The sequence below is a fragment of the Panthera uncia genome, unplaced genomic scaffold (assembly GCF_023721935.1).
Source record: "Panthera uncia isolate 11264 unplaced genomic scaffold, Puncia_PCG_1.0 HiC_scaffold_436, whole genome shotgun sequence".
In the NCBI taxonomy this organism is placed as follows: domain Eukaryota; kingdom Metazoa; phylum Chordata; class Mammalia; order Carnivora; family Felidae; genus Panthera; species Panthera uncia.
Window position 1 is genome coordinate 25,627 of NW_026059579.1, and position 21,378 is coordinate 47,004.

At 34.0% G+C, this 21,378-nt stretch overlaps 1 protein-coding gene across 1 annotated transcript in view; it reads left to right on the forward strand.

The window, feature by feature from the left end:
• The window catches only part of LOC125918094 (GPI inositol-deacylase), a gene marked incomplete at its 5' end in the record, with an annotated part of 40,048 nt that extends 21,305 nt beyond the window's left edge, over window positions 1-18,743 (forward strand). Inside the window, 9 exons of the mRNA XM_049624141.1 lie at window positions 12-183; window positions 3,427-3,584; window positions 6,727-6,779; window positions 7,586-7,652; window positions 11,144-11,249; window positions 11,927-11,982; window positions 13,383-13,466; window positions 17,547-17,593; window positions 17,982-18,743. Coding sequence (XP_049480098.1) covers window positions 12-183; window positions 3,427-3,584; window positions 6,727-6,779; window positions 7,586-7,652; window positions 11,144-11,249; window positions 11,927-11,982; window positions 13,383-13,466; window positions 17,547-17,593; window positions 17,982-18,081 — 843 coding nt within the window. The remainder of the gene's footprint in view (window positions 1-11; window positions 184-3,426; window positions 3,585-6,726; window positions 6,780-7,585; window positions 7,653-11,143; window positions 11,250-11,926; window positions 11,983-13,382; window positions 13,467-17,546; window positions 17,594-17,981) is intronic.
• Window positions 18,744-21,378: the final 2,635 nt, after the last annotated feature.

Below are 21,378 nucleotides of genomic sequence, written 5' to 3' on the forward strand. Positions count from 1 at the left end.
TTTTTTAATAGGGTCAAGAATTTGCTCCAAAAAGTGTGGCAATAATTGGTCACTCTATGGGTGGCCTTGTTGCAAGAGCATTGCTTACATTGAAAAATTTTAAACAAGATCTGATAAATCTTCTTATTACACAAGCTACACCTCATGTTGCTCCTGTGTTGCCATTGGATCGTTTCATAACAGGTAAGTACTATTAGATAAACACTAACTGACCTCCTCATTATTGTTTAGGATTAAACAAATCCTTGCTCTTACTTTCTTTAGAGTGTGCTGTAGATTTATCCATGTGTGAAGCAGCTCAGTTTCAAATTAACACCTCCATTTCTGAGCATCTTTCTTTGTGACTTTCAGCTTAGGCTAATAATTGGAATTTTTGTTTTCTCTGTCAGTAGCATCTTACTGTGGAGAACACGTATCTTATAATCCCTAGACACTTGGGCTTCAGTTTAGTTACTCTTGGAGATGACTCTGTCTCTTAAAGTATGTTTGTTAAACTTCCTGTGTTTTGTTAACTCTTACAGTATTCTATTCAAAATAAGCTTATATTTTAAGTAAAACAGTAGAAATGCCTTGTTTTAAAATAAATAGGTCACCATGTAAATTTTAAATAAATTTTTAAACAAATTTAGAATTTGCGATAGAATTCCTAATACTTATTACTATACTTTGCTATATTTTGGGTGTTGTATTAAGGACTTTACATGATGTATTATTATTTCACTTGAGACTTAGAGCAGTCCTGTGAGATAGGTACCATTATTATCTGCATGTTCAAAGAAAAGTCTAGTATTGGGGTGCCTGGATGGCTCAGTTGGTTGAGAATCTGACTCTTGATTTCGGCTAAGGTTATGATCTCACAGTCAGGAGATCAAGCCCTGTGTCCAGCTCTGTGCTGGGCATGGGGCCTGCTTAGGATTCTCTCTCTCTCTTTCTCTACCTCTCCCCCACTCATGCTTTCTCTCTCAAGGTAAATAAATAAATATTTTTTAAAAAAGTGTTATCTTCACTGTTTATTGAAATGTTATATGACAGAAGAAAGTCTTTGAAAAAGAATTCTTTTTCCTGAGCAGTAAATTTATACCACTTCTTACCTTATCGAAATTTGCATTATCTTAATTGTGATAAAAATGAGAAATATACCTTAGTGACTCCAAACCAAAGTACCCATTTTAACATAATATTGCCAAGGGGTAATTTATTTGCTGGAATATCTGGTGCAACAGTACCTACAGTGAAGTTTAATTTTTTCCCTTATTACATTTAAAACTTTGCTTATAGAAATCTTTCAGTATAAATTTTTAGTTTTAATGAAGTTGCTTAAATTTGCTTTATTAATTCTAATAATTACAAATGACCTATAGGTTTAGAAAAAGATTCAAAGGCATAGACTAGTCATAATACTTGTCATCACAATTGAGAACTTTTTTATTACATTTTATGTCGATGAGCCATGTATGTTAAGTTAGAATTACTCAGAATACATCTTAAAAAACTCTTTGAGGAAAGAGCTTTCAAAAGAGTCCAATTTTACTGTTTTTGAAGGCTACTGATGATCTGTCTCTGAAAGGTTCAGGCTGAAAGTAATTCTTAATGTTAGGTGCCTTTCCAGTAATTAGCAACCCTCTTTCTTATTCTGTATTTATTTCATATTTCATTAAGCCAAAATTAGAATGAAAAAACAGAAGTTCTAGGTGTGGCGGATTTTTTAGGAGGTTTTTAGGAGACCCATATAACCTCCAGAAGTGCATTCCCTGTTTATACTTGATGGAAATACTGCCCTTCAATAGGGGAATGGAAGCTGTGCACTGGGCTCTGCACTTTAGGGGTCCCTGCCCTGGCACTGCCATTCACCACAAGGCGAGGAGTATATAGGTCAAGCAGCTTCCCTGTTTGCAGCTGTGCCTTTACTTTTGGACCATGATCCAGGTAACTCCGCCTCCAGGCTTTTCCATGGCCTGTGTGGGCCTCTTACCTGGATCTGTTCTGAGGGCAGGTATATAAACTTGAGTTGTGGCTAAGGGATGGCTCTGCATGAGGTACAAATAGAGCTTGGGTATCCTTCATCCTTGTAATGCAGGATGAAATTGAGATGGGAAGAGAGGATAGTACAGTGATGGGTTAGAGATCTGCTCTTCCTATGCTGTCATCATCTAGTGTCCATCTCTGAGATGTCCTAGAACTTGTTATTTGAACTTGGTCTTCCAGGTTATTTGGAAGATGTATATTTGTCAAGATAGGCAGAGATAATTGATTTAACAGTTTGTTAGCTGGAATTTTTACTGTTAAATATTTAGACATATATAGACATATAGCATGTGTTCCTTGGTCCTCTTGTCCTAGGACCTGCAGATGTTAGGAATGGGTCTGCTTAGTCATATTCTAATTAAATATTGCTGAGATCTTTAATGGGAGAAGTTTGCTGTTCCAAAATGTTTGAAGCCCTCAATAGGATCAAATGCCAGGGTAAAAACACATTAAGTTCTGATAATCAGAAAGGAAAGGAGAACTCCCCTGCCCTGGCCTCAAATCTTTGACACTGTATTGTTTTCATCTTCCATAGATAAAGTGGAAAAATTGCAGATTCTTCCCTTTGAGCTACTTGTTACTTACACTAAATGAGTTACTTACTTTTTTTTTGTTTTAAGTTTATTTATTTATTTTGAGAGAGAGGAGAGGGAAAGAGGACACACAAGTAGGGAGTAGGGGAGGGGCAGAGAGAGAGAGGGGGGGAGAGAGAATCCCAAGCAGGCTCCACCTTGTCAGCACGGACCCCGATGTGAGCTTCAGTCTCACAAACCGTGAGATCATGACCTGAGCCAAAATTAAGAGTCACACACTCAACCAACTGAGCCACCCAGGAGCACCCTGAGTAGAACCTTCTTAACCCTTAGAGTTTTCCATAGCAGCATCGAGTCTCACGACTAAAATGATTGTTGTTGTCCTGATTGTATTTTAATCACTTAAATAGTACTTTGTATAGTGGTAACTGGCCACAGTAGAGAGCTGCTAAGCTCTCATACTGCCATGATTAGGAAGATCTACAATTTTTTTAGCATAGTGAACTTTATCTTTGGTAGAATCTTAGGGGTTTCTCCTTATTACACTGTGTGGCTTATGGTCTAGCAGCATCTTTGTGGGATGTAGAGACCTGTTTGTGTATGGACTTGACAAAACTAAAGAAGTTTGAGTATCTTTTTTCTTTACTGAGACCTTTAGTAACTCTTAGTATTTGTACTCTGATTTAATGGGAAAATAGACCATGTATAAAGATACTGACTACTCAAAAATGAGAAATGTGAATAACATTGTTTGTAGGCAATTCAGTATAGCTTAAACAGAAATTCAGTTTAATACTAGTATCATAGATACTTTATTGTTGCAGGGAATGACTACTAATTTTTAATATGTGTCTTTATTTCCTACCAGATTTTTATATGACTGTAAACAACTATTGGATTCTAAATGCTAGACACATAAATTTAACCACACTTTCTGTAGCTGGAGGATTCCGGGATTACCAAGTTCGTTCAGGACTGACTTTTCTTCCAAAATTAAGCCATCATACCAGTGCCTTATCTGTTGTGGTAATCTTTTTTTACGATTCTACTGAAATAGTAACAGGATGGATACAATGGGGTATGAAAGGAAAAATATGTACTTGCTTGAAAATGACTACTGAGTTGGTGTAGTTCTGTGTGTGTGTGTGTGTGTGTGTGTGCACGTTTGTGTGTGAGAGACAGAATATGAAAAAATGAATATGTTGGGAAGGCAGAGGCATAGTGCTTATGTCCACAGAAAGTGAAAAGGACCTTAGAAAGCTTGTGAAAATGACTTATTTATGAAGGTGACTTGTAAGAATAATTGTTCCTTGTTCAAAATAAGTATCTACTCATTGATGAGTTTTAACCATAAGAATTTATGGACTGAAGTCCAAGGGCCCCTTGTTACATCTGAGTGGTGTGCTATTTATAATGGAAGTCGAATATCAAGCATATCACATACTTACGAGTGTTGAACTTGAATAAAGGTTTACCAATTTTATTATTTTTATTATTTTTTTTAACGTTTATTTTTGAGAGAGAGAGACAGTGTGAGTAGGGGAGGGGCAGAGAGAGAGGGAAACACAGAATCTGAAACAGGATCCAGGCTCTGAGCTGTCAGCACAGAGCCTTATGCGGGGCCTGAACCCATGAACTGTGAGATCATGACCTGAGCTGAAGTCAGATGCATAACTGACTGAGCCACTCAGGCGCTCTAAGGTTTACCAATTTTAAAATTAAAAAAGTAGCTTTGATAGTATAACAGAACCCTGATTGATTAATTTGCTAATTATTCTCCCCTGCTAGGACATCAAGTATTTGGTCTTTAACTGGGATACATAGCCTCTGTAAAGTGAGTTCAAGTTTTCTTTTAGGATTTATATTATTTCTTATATTTTTTACCTTGAAGTTTTCAGTTATCATCTTAACTTTTTAACCCTACACAGTGTGTAGATATTGTATGTAGTATGTATACATGTGTATACTACACATCATTTCCAAATATAACTTAATTTCTTTTTTTAAATAATTTTTTTGGGGCGCCTGGGTGGCTCAGTTGGTTGAGCGGCCGACTTCGGCTCAGGTCATGATCTCACGGTCCGTGAGTTCAAGCCCCGTGTCGGGCTCTGTGCTGACAGCTCGGAGCCTGGAGCCTGTTTCGGATTCTGTGTCTCCCTCTCTCTGACCCTCCCCCATTCATGCTCTGTCTCTCTCTGTCTCAAAAATAAATAAACGTTAAAAAAAAATAATAAAATAATTTTTTTAAGTTTATTTATTTTGAGAGAGTGAGAGAGTGCACTCGGGGTTGGGGCAGAGAGAGGGAGAGAGAATCCCAAGTAGCCTCAGTGCTGTTAGTGTAGAGCCCAATGCAGGGCTCAAACTCATGAACCTTGAATTCATGATCTGAGCTAAAATCAAGAGTCAGACACCTAATTGACTGAGCCACCTAGGTGCCCCATATAACTTAATTTCTAAAAAAATCCATAGAGTTCTTTTTGCTTTTTAAGAGATGGTGCTTTGTTTCATGGTTGTTTTCTTCATACATAACTCCCTTGCTCAGTTCATCTATTGCCCCACCTTAGGTTACTGTTCATTTATTGAACAAGTATTACTGAATACTTGCCACACATAAAACAAAAATTATTAAGCCATTCTGCAATTACCCACCATTTTTTTATTACTGGAGGAGTTGTGATATAACCATATAATAGCTTTGCAACTAAATTGGAAAATCTCTCAGACCTCATTATTAGTATGAATCTTGTTATTTGGTGTTGAATATTTTGGGCAGATATTTGCTTGAAGTCCTCAAAACATGAAATATCAACTCTTTAGTAAAACACAAATATATATATAATTGGATGTCTTATTTCCTAGACTTGGTTGGGGCATGATGCTCTATTGGTGTCCTTTCCTCCAGCTTATCTTTTAAAGAACTTTGGTTTCTTTAAGTGTGTGTGTGTGTCCGTGTCCCTCTTTTCTGATGCATTGATAATTTGTTGTTTGAGGAGCTTGTAATTCTGTATCTCTGATGAAAATATTTTGTCTCTAAATGGAATTTTCTCAAAGCTGGTTATTGTCAGAATTTTATTTAGTATTTTAGCCCCTAAATAGTTTATAGTCTTTTATATATCTGCATGTATGTTTACTTTAAAAAACAATTCTTAAGAAGTAACAATTTTTTAATGATTATCTCAAGAATAGTTAATTGATATTTACATCCATTGGAACTAGAAAAATTAAGTTAGAGACCTCGATTGTATTAGTAAAGTAGGCTGAAATGCTGTGATATACACTCACACAGAACTAGCACTTAAACACTATACAAGTTTACATTTTACTCCTATACCTGTCCTAAATATGTATTTAAGTTGGTGGATGGTTTTTGAAGGAGTCCCATTAAGGGACCCAGGCTAACAGTAAACAACCCTTTCTTGAATGCAAAGAGAGACACTGTGAAAAATAATAATCAGATTTACTTAATGTTTCCCCATTGTATGTAAGATGCTATTCACAGGGAAGGAAGTCATTACCTGGTATGAAAAGGAGTCTAGTTCTTGAAGGGGGTACTGTGCCATTGTCAGGAAGTTTTCTTCAAATAGTTATATTTTTTAGGAGCCTTTTGCTATTCTGTCTCTAACTAGTAATACATATCCTAATCTAGGGATTTTTTTCAAAATAAGTAACCTTGGGCCCTACTTGTAAGAGTCTGATTTAATAGTTTTGGAATTGTGGTCAGGCATGTTAATTTTGAAAAATCTCCCCAGGTCTGGGTATTTCTTAAGCACACCTGATTAAAAAGTAACATCTTAGACTTTATCAAAGGATAGTCAGAACTACAATTACTAAAATAATTGTGATTTATTAAAGAATCATAAACAGCCTCTTAATAGAGTAATAGAGTTAGACATTAAACTTCAGTAAGGAATCTGTGGATACTTAAATAATTTTTAAAGGGTAATTTAAGCTTGACTAAGGAGTAATGACAATGATTTTATGCAGGGACTACCTTAATATTTTTGGATCACCTTTTATAATAATGCATCATTTAAATATGTCTATGCATCATAAAGTAGTGAAACTAATGTTACGTGTTTCTAAATATTAGCTTCTGGGAATTTCAAACCTTTTGGAGAATAACAAATGTGCTTTTCTTAAGTTGGATTTTTTTTTCCTGTCCTTTTAGAGTTCAGCAGTGCCTAAGACCTGGGTCTCAACAGACCACCTCTCCATTGTGTGGTAAGTTAATATAACTTATTTTGGTGATTTGTGGTGCTCCTTTTTTCTCATCAGTGCATTGATTAGAACTTTATTCACAAATAATGATATGGGAGAAAGATTGACTAAAGTACCTAGAACTCTAACCTTGGTTTTTGTCTCAGTATGACCAAGGTTCCTTTGGCAGCCTGTAAAATCATTTCTTGAAGAACCAATAGCATCAGTCTCAAGCTAGACTCAAATATCAAAATTTTCGAGTTTGTCATAGTTCAGCAAAATTAAAGGTATTTGCGATAAGACCACTGAGCTCTTGGCCAGTCACCAAACTCAGGAACTTGATTAATGTAGGATTGACTATTCTAGAATAGTACATGGAAAGCCAAGTAGGAGTTAGATTTATCCTTTATATAAATAGATTATGAGTAAGAAATATGTAGACCCTAGTTATCTTCTCTCTATATGATTTGGCTTAAAGATTCTTTTTTCACTTTCCTCTGGCTGTGTAGTCTATGGTGTCTGAAAGAAGCACAACAGTTTAGGCATAGAAAGATGGGGCAGATATTGTCTATAGCTGGGGTAGACAAGGAGACTCAGGGAAAACAGAAGGACCCTGATAGTTCCACTGTCAAACATCCAGGAAGATTTAATTTGCTTTATTTTTATGTTTCAACTTTAAGATATATACTTAATAATAATGATTTGTTAAATACTTTTAGAGTTTAGAGCAGTAAAGGAAACCCAGATATTTCATTAAATAATAGAATTGTGCATGTTTGTATCAAAAGTATACTTTTAAAGAACATTTCATTTGTAACTTTATTCTTTAGGTGTAAGCAATTGCAATTGACTACAATTCGAGCATTCTTTGATCTTATTGATGCTGATACTAAACAAGTATGTATTTTTAAAATTAAATATTACTTCAGTAAAGTAAAAGCTTTTGTTACAGCAGGGAAGGATTTAATACATTTTTTTTTTTTTACTTTCATAAAAGTAGACGCCTTATGTTATATAACTAATTAGTTTCAAAATAGAAATATCTTTATTTGTATCTGATAATACTTTGATCACTATGAATAATTAATTGAATGCAGTGAAAATGAAAAAGTGAAAGGATACTTTAAATCTTCCCCCTAATTCTTCACCTTTACTCATTTAAAATTTGATATATATCCTTTTAACTTGAAGGAAAATACTTATTACAAGGTTATCTTTTTTTTTCTTAGTAATATGTTGTAGACTTTATGATCTATCTTACTAGACATTTTTGTTTAAATTTTTTTTAAAAAGCATCTTTACCTTTCTGATAAGAGAAGTTATTCCTATCATTGAATTCATTGAATAACCCAAAACTTAAATTATGTACTTCTAGAAGTTGAATCTTTTCTGTAATGAGATTTCACTTATAAACTCTCTAGGCTAGTGATTTGCCAAGTTGTTCAATTAGCAGGACACCTGGAAGTCCTAGTGCCCTTTATAGTATTGCTCTTTCATCTCTTTCTTGTCTGCCAGCAGATATATAGTAGTGGGCACCAAGGATTCCAGCAAAATTCAGGGAATGAACTTACATATTTTTCTGTGAATTGGGAACATACTGCTGTTTTTCATCTTAAGCAGCTCTTTTTTTAACCTCAGGTCATCTTGGAGTCTTTCACTGTTTTATAGAAACATGTTTTGAGAACTATGGTTGTGGCTTCTCCTTTTGGAGAAGAAGTTCCTTGTGTATTAGGTAGTTTTCTTCATTATGACAAAGTATTCAGCTCAGATATTTTTGGATTCTTTCTCTTGAAGGCTCCAATTCTTTGAGAGACTAGTATGTGTGGCTCTTTATCAATAGATCTCTAGGTAATGCTTTCCTTATTGTGTTTAGAACTTTGCTCTTTTGCTTTCTCTGTTGGAAGTGGGGGGGTAGCGTTTGTGTTTTTTCCTTAACCCTTCAGAAAGCTGCAGAACTACTAGTAGATGAGATGCTTACCTCTCTCCTGAAGAATGCAATAAAAGAGGGACCCCCCCCAAAAAGGGAGACCCAGATTGTTGTGTTTTACTACATTTTAAGCCACAAAATACCATATTCAAGTTAGTATATTTATTAAAGTAAATCAGCTTTATAGTATTAACACTGAATTGGTCATGGAATGTAAACATTTTTTACTTTTCAACCTTGTTTTAATTGTGAGTCTTAACTATGGTCAGTGTCTTTTAGTTTGTTTGAGAGAGTGCAACTAGATATAATAATAGAATCCCTTGAAATTGCAAGACCAGGTTGTATTTGGAATGACATTTGGTAGTCTTAGGGAAAAAAACCATTTCAGCCCATGAAGGACATTAATAGACAGGTTTAATCCTTAAAAATTGTGCATAGATCTATTTTTTAATTGAAGTATAGTTGACACACTGCATAAAACTAAGTTTAATAAATCTTGTTTTCCATTAAGTCCTGAGATGAGAAAATTTTAATACTAGTATGTAATATGTTATAATTCTGGATAGATAAGTATTTTACAGACACATTTTTAAGAGACAAATGAGAAATTTTTGATAACTAATATTGCTAAGAATCAAAATTTGAAACTGAGTTCTATTTCACAAACTCACTATATATAATAGACGGGACTAAATATTAGACAATTAAAAAGTTAGGATATGATTGCTACCTTTCTTTAGTTCCAAACATGTGGTACGAAGAAATCAGAATTAGAGAATAATTTCTGATGGTTATCATAAAAGACCTAGCTCAGGTGCGCTTGGGTGGCTCAGTCTGTTAAGCATCCTAATTTAGCTCAAGCCATGATCTCACAGTCTGGGAGTTCGAGCCCCATGTTGGGCTCTGTGCTGACAGCTCAGAGCCTGGAGCTTGCTTTGTATTCTGTGTCTCCCTCTGTCTCTGCCCCTCCTCGGCTCACGCCCTGTCTCTTTCTGTCTCTCTCTCAAAAATAAATAAACATTAAAAAAATTAAAAAAAATAAAAGACATAGCTAAAAACTTATGAATGGATGGATTCCCCAGAGTGAGTAAGGATGGGAGAGTCCTGTCTTAACTAAAATTTTTGGCAAAAAGACCTATTACTTTTAATGTTTGCAAACAGATGTGGCTGCTTAAAAAAAAAAAAAAGTCAGAATTAGTTTTATATTAGATTGAGTTGATTAAAGTCTTGAGTTTGCATCAATGAAGATAAAATTTCAGTGTCCTCTATTGTAGTTATATGATATCTGAAGAACTATATTCTATTTTATATATTGTATCATAAGGAGGACATTAACAAACTTGAGTTTATCCAGGGAAGGCAGTCAGGGTGGTGAGGGTTTGAAATAATTCTGTGAAAAATAGTTGATGTGTTTTTTGTTTTTTTTTTTTTTGAAATTGTTTAATCTGTAAAATGTTTTATTGGTCTTCAGTTTCTTGAAGGGCTGGCCTCTAACTTCATATAGCAAAGTAACAAGGAGTCAGATTTGGCAGACCATTCTCCATAAGAATTGTTGAAATCGGGTTGTACTAGCTTCCACAAGAGCAAGTTAGAAATAAATGTTCAAGCAAAAGGTGACTTCCTAAGGGATTGAAAAGATTTACTAGACATGGGTCCTCACTGTCGTTTCTTTTTCATCCTCTCACTATGTTACTGAGAAAATCGCTTACCTGTCAGAGCCTCAGTGCTTAAATTAGAGAATTAAATAGTGGTAGATTCTAAATGGATTTTATACCCAGTACTTTTTTTTTCTTTAAGGGAGAAACTGGTATAAAGTTGTAGATATTTACTGTGCTATGGTATTTTAAAACAGGCAATAAAAAAAATCCTATTTTCTCTCATTTTCATTCATGAAAGAAAGGACATTTAGACACAATGAAAGTAAGTAGGACAAAGTAGAGGAAAGTAGTTTCTAAGGAAGTGCAGTTGGCAATTCATATTTTCTCTAATGACCAGTGAATTATTTGTTGTGGGATTGGCACTGGCCTGAGTTTGGAATCAGTGTGTTGGAGTCACTAGTAGGGTGGATCTCTTAAGTTCTCATCTGACTCTATACACCTTTGTATATTTTATTCTTAACTGTTACTTAAGAGGTACTGTTGCGTAATGATTAATGTCATGGGTTCTGGAGCCAGACTGCCTGGGTTTGAATCCTGACCCAGACTCTGAATAGGAATGTGACCTTGGGCAAGTTCCTTAATTTCTGCCTGCTTTTGGTTTCTTTGTAAAAATGCAAATGTAAAGGTTATTATCTCCTAGAGCTCTTGCGATGCTTAAATGAGTTAATAACATATTAAGTACTTAGAACAGTGCCTGACCCAGAGTAAATAACTCTTGGTTCTTATTGTTATTATTTGAAGCAAAGTTTTGTCGAACTATCACAATGGATACAAAAAGATGCAGAATGTATCCTTCTTTCTAGATAACTCAAAATCCCAAGAAGAAATTGTCAGTTTTGAATCACCACTTTATAAGACATCCAGCAAAACACTTTGAGGAAAATCCAGCAATAATTTCTGACTTAACAGGTTGGTGGTAATAACATGTTTTTATTTTAAATCAAGTTTTGATTATTTTTAGGTAAATTTATTATTAGCAGACAAAGTCTTTGAAACTTTGGTATTTCAGGTACTGTAATTCTGTTATATCTTATTAATTTTTCTGTGATAGTTTCTGATGAGGTTCTTGGTTAAGGAAGGGAAGAGTAGAAAAACGATTTATAAGATGTGGCTGATAAAAATTTTGTCCTCAAAATAACATGACAAGTAGAAAAAACTTGAAGATAGAGTTAAATGTCTCTATTCTCCTGACAGTCCCATAAAATAATTAATCTTTACTTAGGTTTTCAGTATCAGTCATTTTTCAGTCTTCTTTTAGTGTAACAGCATATCTTTTGCTGTTAACATATTACCTGTCATACTCAGTTTGGAAAATGAAATAATTTATTTCCTTTTTATTGATACTTTCTTAGAGTTAAAGACACCAGATAAATTTAAGATGCTTTCCTTGATGTGAATGCTAGTTACTAATGAGCATATAGATAACATCTTACTGGATTTTTTATTTTAAAATAGCCATTGTTCAGGAAACCCTATTTTTCAAATCCTGCTGTAATTGAGAAGTAGTTCAAAAAAAGAAGTATATTTCATGAGCATTCAGTAAAAGAAATTGTTTAATGTTTCAAAATTAATTTCCTTTACCTTAGGGACATCTATGTGGGTTCCAGTAAAAGTGTCCAAATGGACCTATGTGGCTTATAATGTAAGTATACCATCAATGGATTTTTTTTACTTTTTCTCAAAAACATTTTACTATTTATCTTTAAAAGTTAAAGACTCTTTTAAAAAGATAACTATATATCATTTTCCCACCTTAAAACAATTTAATGAAAATTCCTTAATATCTAGTTAGTGTTATCCACTATCCATATCCACAGTTATCCACTTTTATCATAATTGTCAAATTTTTTCTCAGTTTGTTTAAATGAGAGTACAAGTGTCCACTTATTGTCATTTGTTGATATGTCTCTTATTCCTCTTTTAATCTCTCATACTTCCTCTACCCCATTCTTTCCTTGCAGCTTATTTGTTGAAAAAACAAGTCATTCGTCCTCTGGAGTTTCACAGTCTTGATTTTGCTGATTGCATTCCCTTATATGCATTCCCTTATATTCCTCATTGCATGCCATTTATATATTCCTTTGTCTACTCTTCTGGTGACTTAGTTTGTGGATCAGATTCAGTTGCTTGATCAGAGTCAGCTTTTGTTTTGGCTACTCTTTTTTTGTGATGTTAGCAGCTATTGATGAAGAATGCCTAGAGTCATTAATTCATTTAGGGGGATGCAAAAATGGTGGCACTCTAATTTGATTATTTTTTCTTTATTAAGTGGAGCACTGTATTGGGAAATTTCTCATCTAAATTTATCAGAAGTGGAACATAATCACAAAAGGAAAAAATTAAAATTGCCTGTATCTTTGGGTCTTATATTTACTGGTTTTCAGAATAGCTAGTTGGCTCACAAGCCTCCTCCATCAGTAATCATAAATGGTTTGGGGGACTTTTTCTTCTAGTATTATTATGAACTCATACTTCAAACATGTTTGCACTTCCATCTAAACTATTAAAGTCGTTCTGTCTTTGACCAGTGGAAGGCATTTCAAGTTAGGCTTCTGAATCTTTTTGGTAAAGCTTTTCTTTAGTTGTCTTTGATAGTTTATTCCCTATCTAGTATGAGAAGATATTTGAGCTCATTTTGCACGTTTCCTGCCGCGTACTTTGAATCAGCTTTTTCTCTAAGGAGCTCTTAATATTATTTGGTGTCTAAAAACCATAATTTAGGCACTAGAGATGTTTATGGCTAGTGGGTTAGCATTTCTAGGCCTTTTCAGTGGACAGAGTTAAGAAATGTATTTTATCTTGATCATAAGGCCAAAACCTCAACCCAAACAATATTTCCAGGAAAAATTCGGGACTACAGGGTACTTGATACCCCTGTCTTATATCTGTCTTACATCTTCCCACTCCTAGAATATTGGTTCTTAACAATACCAAGAATGATAAAACTAGAATAATTACTCATTGCTTTATCTGGATATTTGAATGATGAATTTATCTACTCTCTTAATAGTTTTATTATGTTTTCCCTTTTTTGTTTTTTAGGAATCTGATAAGATATATTTTACATTTCCTCTTGCAAATCATAGAAAAATCTACACTCATGTATATTGTCAGAGCACCATGCTGGTAAGATGATTGGCACATCTTATGTAAATTTAAAAAGTTAGGTTTTTAAAGATTTGACTAATATCTAATAGATATCCTCTAGCTATGAGCTATTAATCAAATCTAATAAGTTGAAAAATATTTGTCTGGAACGGAGTTTTGATTAAAAAATACTAATCATTGTTCCTTTCACTGATAATTTACTACGAAATTATACTCTTGGTTCTAGTTTAGGTCTTTCACATTGTTTTTCTGCCTTACTTTCACTGTATTTAGGATGTAGGAATTCAGTTCAATCTCCTTTAATTTTTTTTTTTTTTGAATTGAATAAAATATTTTATTTTATTTTATTATTTTTTTTAATATATGAAATTTATTGTCAAAATGGTTTCCATACAACACCCAGTGCTCATCCCAAAAGGTGCCCTCCTCAATACCCATCACCCACCCTCCCCTCCCTCCCACCCCCCCAATCTCCTTTAATTTTAAAATTCACAGATATATTTAAGCAAAGCTGTTCTGTATGAAGTAAATACTGTTTTTCCATTGGCTACCACACTAAAATTGCAGGGTTTTTTATACCAAACATTTTCTAAAATAATAACTTTGTTACAGTGTTACCTAGACAAAGAGTTAACAAAATGATTATTTTTCTTATTTTTAATGAGTACCTACTATGTTAGACATTATAAAAAATATGTTAAATGCTATAGCATGCCTTTGTTATATTAGGAATATTTAAGTAATTATCAGCATACTTTCGGGAACTTGTTTCCCAATTTGGGTTCTTTTCCCTCTTTTTTTGAAAAAAGTTTTTTTTTTTTTTTTTTTCATTTCCCAGGATTCTTCACTTTGTCTATGCATTTTTCATAATTTATTTCCTCTTCTCCCTTTTGTTGGATTGTTTGTATTATTTGGAACTAGAATCTCATGTGTCACTTTCTTGGTAAATACTGCCATTTGATATTTTGTAAAATCTTTAGAAAAGATTATAGGCAAGCATTATGGGCTAGATGCTAATGAAAACTAATTTTAGTGGGATGACCAGAGTTTTGTGTCTCTCACAGAGACTAGCATCTCTTAGCCTAAAATCTGTATGGGCAGTTTATCTTAGGAGAATCTAGCCCTTAGACTGCTGTCTTAAAATATCCAAACTCACTTAATACTTAAATTCCAAATTACAGTGTTAGTATTACATTGAGAAAAATCCTTGCCAAAGTTCAAATTATCCATTTGACTTATTGGAGGATTTCTTTTCTGTAATTAAGGTCCATGGGTATTAATTAGGATAGTAGTGAATTTTTAAAATATTTTCAATTTGTATTATAGAAGTTTTCTTTCAATCATATAAAAGTAGAATATGATAATGAAATCTCACATAATCATCACATAGCTTTAACAACACTGCCATTCTTGTTTATACTTTCCTCACTTTTTTTTTTGACTGAACCATGTTTAAAGCAAATTCTAGGCATTTTATCATTTCATCGTTAAATACTTCAATATGTTTTTCTAACAGATAAGAATTGTGCATGTTACTATAATACCATTTTCATCCAATAAAATTAATTATTAATGCCTTAATATCATGTGATACCCAGTCCATGTTGAATTTTCTTCTCATTCAATTAATTCTACATCGGTTTATTTGAATCAGAATCTAAAAAGTACACATGTTGCATTTGATTCATGGATCCTAAGTCTCTTTTATAACAGCTCCTCTTTACTCCCCCCCCCCCCACCATTTATTTAAGAAAGTGGGTTATATGTTCTACAGAATTCCCATATTCTGGGTTTAGCTGATTGTATTCTTTTTTTTTAAAGTTTATTTATTTATTTTGAGAGAGCCAAGTGGGGGTGGGGCAGAGAGAGAGGGAAAGAGAGAGACTCCCCCCCCCCCCCCCCCCCAACTCAAGGGCTCAGTCTCCAGAACCATGAGATCATGAGCTGAAATCAGGAGTCTGACACTCAACCAACTAAGCCACCCAGGTACCCTAGCTGACTGTATTCTTATGGTATCATTTTTTTTTCAATGTGTATTTATTTTTGAGAGAGAGAGAGAGAGCGTGAGCATGGTAGAGAGAGGGAGACAGAGGATCCAAAGCAGGCTCTGTGTGAGAACTTTGATTTTTGATTAATTATCATTTTTTGTGGCAAGAATGTTTTATAAGTAGAACTGTGTACTTATTAGAAGATCTATAATATCTGGTTGTCCCACTTTAGTGACCTAAAGACTTATCAGTGGACTAGGGTGGTATCAGCATGATATATCTTTTATAAATTTCCTAATCAATTTTTTACCTAACAGTTTTAGCAGCCATTGAGAGCATTGTTTTTTACTGTAGATGTATTTCTTTTTAGATCTATAAATTTTATGATCAAGTAGCATTTTCTGTATACCTTAGGAATTAGTTGGCATTTTTTGAGTGACTTTTTCTAAGATTTTTAATATAATTTTTATAATTAGTTGAGTTAGGGATGCTTACTAGATGACCTGAAATTGTTCTTTTGACACCTTATAGATTATATCAACATGGTGTTTTAGGATGGGCTTGAATAATACTTTTTCAATTTGTTAATAAATAAGTCAGAATTCACTATACACTGAAGTGTAAATAGTGTGGAATATTAGCAACTTTCATATTAAGGGTTATCTTAGGATAGGCTCCCTGAAAAAACCCATTACAAAAGTGGGTTGGATCTTTAGAGCTTGCTGGACTTTTCTTGTCTAAGCTATGCAGATTTTTTTTTTTTTTTTTTTTTAATATTACGTTATTCTGGGAAACACAGGCACCTGATACAGAAGTTTGGTAAGTATTTTGCCTGCAGTGGAGAGCAGACAAATACCACATTGTTTTTTGTTTCCTTTCAGCTTTCTTTTCTGTATTCTTGGAAAATGTCTTGAAATTGTATTTAAGCCCCATGAGGGCAGAGATGGTGTCTGTCTCATTTATCATTTTCCTTGGAGGCTTAGCATAATTCCATGGTTCTAGAATGGACTTTGTAAATACTGGTTGAATGAAGGGATTAATTTCTTTTTCATTGTCCTCTCTGTTTACTAAAGCAAATTTTATGTAGCTATCTGAGCAGTGTTTTTTATCCTCTTACACCTTGGTGTAGGATTTCAGTAGTTGGATCATCACATCTTGGAACATTGCTCTTACTACTTCCTTTGGTCTTTTAGTCCTACTGCTTTTAAACTACTGAAGATAAATAACGTAATATTGTTAAACTATCACTACCATCTCCGCAGCATTCCCCTGCTACCCAGATAAAGTAATAACTAGCTTTTGTTTTGAGCCCTTGCAGTTGTGCTTCAACCCAAACACATTCTCAATTACATAGAAGTTTTGCATGATAATCAAATAAGTACCCAACAATAAACTAACAAGCTATACTTAGAATAATTGCTATTTTTAATTACTTGGCTCTGGATTTATTTATTTATTTTTTTTTCTATTTTTATAAAAGTCCACCTTGGGGGCACCTGGGTGGCTCAGTCGGTTGAGCAGCCGACTTCGGCTCAGGTCATGATCTCGCGGTCTGTGAGTTCAAGCCCCGTGTTGGGCTCTGTGCTGACAGCTCAGAGCCTGGAGCCTGCTTCGGATTCTGTCTCCCTCTCTCTCTGTCCCTATCCCACTTGCATTCTGTCACTGTCTCTCTCAAAAATAAATAAACATTTAAAAAATTAAAAAAAAAAAAAAAGTCCACTTCTAGGTGATCATTCTTCTGTTTTTACTTAAAATGTAGGTTACTTACTATGTAACTACCTAATTAAAGTATGGACGTTTCTGAACTCTGGAAGTGTTGGTTCAAAAATTAGAATTACTTAGGCAATATGCTGTTCAGAGGTCACTCTTTCTCTTACTGCTGTTCTAGGTTATTTGCTTACCTATCTATGTTGACATCAGACGTCTTTGCCTACCCTTGACCTATATGACTTTTGACAACTGCTTGGAAATGTTTCTCAATAACAAGTTGCTATTTTATGTTTCCATTGTGCCTACTAACCCTATAACATAACAGTAAAATGTTAAAGCTGACTATTTTATATAATTATTTTCTATAATATTTTATGTGCTTTGTGTTATTAATCAACAGGATACAAATAGTTGGATATTTGGCTGCATAAACAGCACTTCTATGTGGTAAGTCTTTTGAACCTTGATTGTTCATTTTTCTCAATATAAATAATACAAATCATACCGCACTTTTTAGAATAGCTTCATACATTATTAAACTCATTTTGCTGCTATACTAAATTGTAGTATTGATTTTAAAATGAAAAAGAAAGGAAGTTAACACCAATAATATTTGCAAACATTGAAATAGTTAGTTGCTAGGAAAAACATTTTTTTTTGTATCCTAAAGTCTTTATAGATAAGAGTATATTGGATTAGATTTACTGGACTTAACTTCGTTAGAACTTTCACTGATAGGTCTGTAGCTGGTTTCTTTTTCCTCTGAAGCTTATTTATAAATTATAGTATTTTAATATATTTGTTCTTTAATTATATTTTCATATTCATTTCAAAGCCGGCAAGGGATTGATTTATCGTGGAAAGCTGAACTGCTGCCAACAATTAAGGTAAATTATGGCTTTAGAATTTTAATATCCAGTGGAAAAAAATACTAAAAAGACTTGCGTCTATAGGCATTTTAGAGTATGGTCTTCTATGAATTCATCTAAGTATTAAGTAAACTTGAGATTTGCTAACATAAATTTTAGAAATATTTTCTCTGGTAATATATTTAATGGAGAATAACATTAATTTTTTTTTTTTTACTTTCAGAGGTAAAAACTGTAAGTTAACACTTTTCTAAATAAAATTTAGGGATGCCTGGGTTGCTCAGTCAGTTAAGCGTCTGGGTTAAGCATCTGACTTCGGCTTAGGTCATGATCTCACGGTTTGTGGGTTTTAGCCCCTCGCCTGGCTCTGTGCTGACAGCTCAGAGCCTGGAGCCTGCTTCAGATTCTGTGTCTGCCCCTCCCCCACTTGCACTCTGTCTCTCTCTCTCTGTTTCTCCCCCTCAAAAATAAATAATAAAAAAAAATTAATAAAATTAAATTTGTATATTATAGCATCATACCAAGAGCTAGATAAATTTTTAAAATTGAATTTGAGAGTATGTTTGGAATGGTCTATCTTAAAATAGAAGCTGAGTAGTAGTTTGAGTTTTGGAGAGGACTTACAGTAGGGAAGTGAGCATCTTAAAGAGGTGCAAAGTAATTTTCCAGATCAACTTCAACATCACTTTGTGATCAAGCACTTGGATAACTCTACTTTATCTAGTACTCCATGGGATTTATTTAATTGTTAGTGATTTCCTTAACTCTGACAGGTCAGCAAGTCTTTTTACAAAAGGTTAATATTGTTGGGAAAATAAAACAGTTCTAAAATTTGATGAAAATATCCATTGTAATTTCCAAATTGTATTTATTATAACCCATAATATTATATCAGGATTGGTAATTTTTAGTCTTCAAGTAAATTTATACTTTAAAAATGTATTTTCAGGGGCGCCTGGGTGGCTCAGTCTGTTAAGCTTCTGACTTTGGCTCAGGTCATGATCTCACAGTTCTTGGGTCCCAACCCCACGTCAGGCCCTGTGCTGATAGCTCAGAACCTAGAGCCTGCTTTGGATTCTGTGTTTCCCTCTCTCTCTGTCCCTCCCCTCCTTGAGCTTTCTGTCAAAAATAAACACCAAAAAAAAATTTTTTTTAATGTATTTTCATAATGAATCCTAGCCTCATAAACTTGAAAGTGAAGCCATCTGGGGCACCTGGGTGGCTCATTTGGTTAGGCTTCTGATTCTTGATTTCAGCTCACATCATGGTCTCATGGTTCTTGAGTTCAAGCCTGACAACAGGCTCTGGGGTGATGGTGTGGAGGCTGCTTGGAATTTCTCTTCTTCCCTCTCTGCCCCTCCTCTGCTCTCTCTCTCTCTCTCAAAATAAATCAATAAATTTTAAAAAATAATAAATAAATTTTAAAAAAGAAAGTGAAGCCATCTGGTTGGTCCCAGTCATCTCCCACTCCAGTTTAGTTAATTTGTGTTCATGAATGTTTATATTTTTATGTATAGTCAACTTTACTAACAGAGAGGAATGACAGAATGAATAATTGCTAGTTACTTCACACTTGACTTTGAAATGGTTGCAATTTTTTCTGTCACCTTGGTCATCCTTACTTTGTGCATATTCAGTCATGTGGCTTTGTATTTAAGAGACAAGTATTGTAGGAAAGTGATTACATTCACGTGAACATTTAATGTCTCTCACGGATTCTACTTTAATGTAGGCAGGAGCAAAACAAACAAAAGTATTAGGGTATAACTCATAATCATTCATAAATCTTTCCTTGAATTTCCAATTTGGATATCCTAACCAATCTGTTATTTAAGAGTTCGGAGGAAATAAATGATTAAAATCTGATAGAGGAGCACCTGGGTAACTCAGTTAAGCGTCTGACTCTTGATTTTTGGCTCAGGTCATGATTTCACAGTTCATGACTTCAAGCCCACTGTCACTGCAGAGCCTGCTTGGGATTCTCTCTCTCCACGCCTGCCCCACTCATGGCTCTCTCTCTAAGTAAACTTAAAAAAAAAAGAAAACCCTGATAGGATATTACTTTGCTCCTATTTTTAAAAAGTTAGTTTTTAAATAATAAAATCCTTATAATATATGTTTGATCTCAAAGATTAAACAATGTATTCATCTAGTTCTGGACCCCTATGTGTTTCTTCTAAATGTAAGAAATAGCTGGCTGAACAGCAGGAGAACAAGCTATTCCAGCTGCTTTTTATAGTGAATGCTGAAAGAGGTTGTCAGACAATGTTAAAAGCCTACTGAAATTTAGAAGGGGGAAAATGGAAGAAGGAAGTTTAGAAAACAAGGATTATAATATTCTTCAATCTTTGGTGTCCTCATCTGAAGAGGATTATAATTATTAAACATAAATTTTTCCATTTTCATGAAAATCAAAATTATACATGTGTTAGCCATTTGTAAAAAGAACACAAAATTATTTTGTCATCAAGTTGAAGGGAAAAGATTAATAAGATTTTGTGGATTTTATTTATATCATCTCAATGAAAGCAATGTTAGGTTCATAGAATCATACCACTTTTAGCATTGCTGCTGACTGAACTGTAATAAATAGAAGAGTCCAGCATAGCACTTGTAAATTCAGTTTTTAAATGCCAATCCCATGGAATTTTTCTTCCATGGGTACAATGAAGAAGTTTCTTCAAAACACAACACAGCAGGCCAAGAATTTGGTAAGCCAAAATGGATTTATTGTTGAAAACAAACACAAAAATTAACTTTCTAAAGATACCTACCTTATATGAGAAAACTATCTTGTCACCATTTTGCCTTAATCATACTTTAGCATCATAGCCTTGCTCTGCAAACAGCAGCAGAACTTAGAGGGTTTCTGACATCAAAACCTGGAGCCCAACGTGGGACTTGAACTCATGACCCTGAGATCAAGACCTGAGCTGAGATCAGGAATTGGACACTTCACTGACTAAGCTGCCCAGGCTCCCCAAAACTTGGTGTTTGATTTCCAGTGTGTATTGTCCCAGCATTAAGGGCATTTTAAAACCCCTTAAAACACTGAAAAATTTCCAAACTTCATATTAATCTTATTTGTCAATATAACAATTGCATGAATTATTATATTGTTCATACCTACTAACATTATAACTATATGAGAATTTTATAAGGAAATTTTTTGGCACTGTTACCTTTTCAGAGTATTCTGATCCTAAAAATAATTCTTGAGAAAAAATTATTCTTGCAAATAAATAACAAAAGCTATTGGATAACTACACAAAGTAGCCATGGTTCTTTCTAATTATTCTTTTATAATTAATCTACCATTTGTCTGGGTAGTCTCAATTGCCTATCACTGTGATTTTTGAGACC